The sequence below is a fragment of the Pyxicephalus adspersus genome, chromosome 2 (assembly GCF_032062135.1).
Source record: "Pyxicephalus adspersus chromosome 2, UCB_Pads_2.0, whole genome shotgun sequence".
Classification (NCBI taxonomy): domain Eukaryota; kingdom Metazoa; phylum Chordata; class Amphibia; order Anura; family Pyxicephalidae; genus Pyxicephalus; species Pyxicephalus adspersus.
In genome coordinates, this window is record NC_092859.1 from 108076192 (window position 1) to 108080057 (window position 3866).

The 3866-nt window shown below is 39.8% G+C and overlaps 1 protein-coding gene across 1 annotated transcript in view; it reads left to right on the plus strand.

Annotated features, from left to right (window-relative positions):
* CCDC3 (coiled-coil domain containing 3) overlaps nucleotides 1–3866 on the plus strand; it is a 32660-nt gene continuing 28794 nt past the window's right edge. Inside the window, exon 1 of the mRNA XM_072401769.1 lies at nucleotides 1–583. Coding sequence (XP_072257870.1) covers nucleotides 207–583 — 377 coding nt within the window. The 5' untranslated portion in view covers nucleotides 1–206. The remainder of the gene's footprint in view (nucleotides 584–3866) is intronic.

A 3866-nucleotide genomic window follows, 5' to 3' on the forward strand; every position in this document is an offset into this window, starting at 1 on the left:
TGCTGCAGAACAGGACACACTAAAGGCACAGTCCCAGCTTCTGAGACCAGATGATGAATCTCTCAGCAGGACACTAGCATAGAACATAAAACATGACTGCATTCACTGCATAGCAATGGAGTGTATAGTTTGTGCATGAATCTGTGGAGAATACATTTCTTTTCTTTGTATTCAGGTGAAGTGACAAGCACAGTGGAAAGCCTGCCATGCTGCACTTTGTGATCCCAGTCTTATTTGTATGGAGCTGTGCCATGGGCTGTCAGCTGTCATCTGATTGGAGGCATCTGAGTGAAGGATGCAGGGCAGAGTTGGCACAGATAATAGTGTATGCCAAGGTGTTGGCTGTACATCAGGAAACGCACAGTAGCATATTCAGCAGCATGTACAACTACCTGCCTTGGCAGTATGAATCAGGGGACAGCACCTTCTTCTATTCTGCAGAGATTGAGATGCTCTGTGATCAGGGATGGGGCAGTATGCTGGAGGTACCTGCAGGATCCAGACTCAACATCACTGGACTGGGATACTTTGATTGTCACTCCTATACAGTAGTGCAGGGTCACTCTTACTTCTTCTTCCTGCGGTGAGTAGGATCAAACCCAAACTTTTTTTTTCTGTATTAGTATACTGAAGACTTTAGGATGAGATAAATACTAGTGGGGTTCCTCTCCTATTGTGATCAGTAAAGTAGTGACAAAACTTACTGACAGCCAAAAAGGAGATGGAGTTCATTGAATTTAATTATTATTTATTAACAAAACTATCCTAATCATGATTTACAGCTGCACTACAAAGCAAAACAGTTCTGCAAATCATTTTATTATGTTAATGATTCATTGTTATAGGGTACTCTACATGAGGGGTGCCCAAAAGGTTGATTGTGATCTACTGGTGGGTCGCAAAGGCAACGCGAGCCCTGCCTTTCAAAGAAAACTCTACTGCGCACAGGAGATAATAAGTCCAAGTTTTTTTTTGGTGGTAGATCATTTTGACTTTTAAAAGTAGCTCACAAGCCAAAAAAGTATGGGCAACCCTACTCCACATCTTTCCTGTTTGCACTAGTGATAGTTAACCACTATTTATATAGCGCTATACTGTTATACTGTTTCAGTAATAATAGTGCTAATATATTACGCAGTGCTGTACATTAAATAGGGGTAACAAATGACAGACAGTTACAATGACACAGGAGGAGGAGAGGACCCTGCCCAAAAGAGCTTACAATCCAAGAGGTGGGGGAAGCAGCAGACAGAGTTTTATTTTCACAATTCTTGCTGTGTTGTATCATAAGGACAAGAATAGTGGTTACCTACAACATCTGCAGCAAGGCTCTATTTACTGAGCCCAACCCACTACTTTCAGTATACTGAACATATTTTATAGCAAATAATAGTTTCTTAGACTAAAAATAGCAACACACATTTGTGTTGTTGGCTTCCACAGGTAGTGAACTGTAATGTATTACAGAGATCCTAACTGTCCTTTATATGGACCTAGTAAGAATTTGTTATGTTATCTATTTACTCTGTTCTGAAATTATTTTAAATATTACACATTAGAGTTCAGCTTTTCAAATTAAAGGGGAACAAAAAAATCTCCTCTCCCAAGTCTTTTATTGGCATCTTCACCTGGCTTATCTGGATTTGAAATCTTCAGCTATCTTGATTGGCCAGCCCACAATGATAAAACGCATGGGCACATCAGTTTTATGATACCAGCACAAAGGTATGCTGAGACTGCACAGCTCAGTGTACATTCTATACAAGATTGTGAACATGCAATCATGTTCGGTTAATTGAAGAAGAGACATAGCATGTTCCTTCTGCAATATTTTTATTTTTAGGTTTAGTTACACTTTAAAGCTGAACCCCAGCTTTACCTTTTTTGATTCCACACTTGAAGAAAGTCCTGTCCTGTCCTATTTTTCCAGTTTTATTTTGTTTAGGTAAGCTGACATCATTGAGAACAAAACTTTAATATTATAGAACAGGATTATAGAAACAGAAAACTACCCAAAGTCTAAGTTATAGATAGAATTTAGTTGTCAGTGGAATGCCAAAGGGACAGAGACAGATTTATATTGATACCTGCGTCCAACTTGGGGAGGGGGCGCCGAGATTTTATTGGTGGGACTCAGGTTTTATTGTTGTTTGTCTTCCTGTCTTGTCAAAGAAACAATGTAGGAGGAATATTTCCTAGCAGGGACATACACAGCTATAAAATCTAATAGAAACGCTCTTTCCCTTTGGCTGGGATTGGACATTAAAAACCTTAACTGTCAAATGGTATTCAGTACTTTCTGTTTGGTGCTATGCTAAAGTTTATAATACATCAGATGTTTAGGGTGTGAGCACCAGCTTCCAGCTTTTGAAAACCACACATCTGGATCTTGAATCGCTTAAGACTTCAGTTGTAGAGTTAAGCATTGCATTATATACTCTCTGTTGGCTAGATGGGTTCTCAGTTGTGACATTCCAACTTTGTGTGACTGCTTATATTCCAGCCTGCATTGGAACAAATGACAGCTGTACCATGCTTGGTGTTACACATAACAATTTTACATTACTGTTTCCCAGGTTTTTTACATTATTCCCATTGTTTTGTTCTTTTTTTGTATTTACCTGCCACAGCTTGGGTGCTATAACCCAGTGGTCCCCAAACCCCGGTGCCAGTCTGTGGCTGCTGAGTTGGGGGCTGCAAATGACAGGAGGCAGAAGCAGCACCGGCGGCCCTGCCTACACTGCTCCAAAGCTAGTCACAGTGTGATAGTAGACGCGGAACCAGCGGGAGAACAGGCGGCTCTCCTCACACTGCTTACACAAAGGTTGCTGAGAATGACAGAGCAATGTATGTAAGGCTTACACTTCCTTGCCATTCCCAGCATCCGACAGCGCACCAGCTCTCTTACACTGCTCTGCTAGCAGAGTAGTGTAAGCTGTACACATACCGGGCCAAGGCAAAATGGTATACTATGTTATCGGGCCCTGCTTTTAGATTTGGTTGGAAGCCACTGCTATAACCAATTCAATCAATTAAGCTTATTATAATAAGGAAGACTGTTCTTTGATGGATTTGGATGGCTTTTTGATGTAAAGAAATAATACTAGAACATTTATAGATCAGTGTTTCTCAACCAGTGTTCCTCCAGAGGTTATAAGGGGTTCCTTGAGCAGTGAGCAGATTTTTCCCCTCAGGTGAATTTAAGTGACACCAATGATCTTTTTTGGCTATCTTTAAGGATAAAATTCTTTCCACTGACCAGCATTGTAAAGGCATTCTTCCTACTGACCACCACGCTATGTACCATGTACTTTGAACTATGCATTAATTATATATAGCAGGGGTTCCCTAAAGATTTTAAAGTTATTTCAAGGGTTTCCCTATGTTAAAAAGGTTGAGAAAGGTTGAAATATTTTTCAGATATCCCTTTTAGTGTTTGAACAACAACCAAAAACAGCCATAAATAAAGAGATTGTTGGCTGATCTTGCCAGGATCAAACAATGAAGGCAAAATTTAAAGACATTGATTTGGCCCTCATTGTCATAGTTGGCAGAACTGTAAATTGTGGGTTTTTTTTAATCTTTTTTTTTTTATTTGCTCTTAGCTGATAGCTAGGACCAGATTAACCAATTACCAGTCCAGAGGATAACACACTTGCTCAATCGGAATTTTCAATTTTGTAAACCAGATTAGGACCGGTTAAACAAGAAAATATATGTGATTCTAGCTAAGTGATGCTGTTGTGGACATCAAATTTTGTTCCTAGAGAGTCCAGTGCTAAAAAATTCCTTCCCTCCTAATAGGTGCTGTTCTGGTTAGTTGCAGATAGCACAGAAGTGGTGGTAGAACACAAAGACTTGTGAAA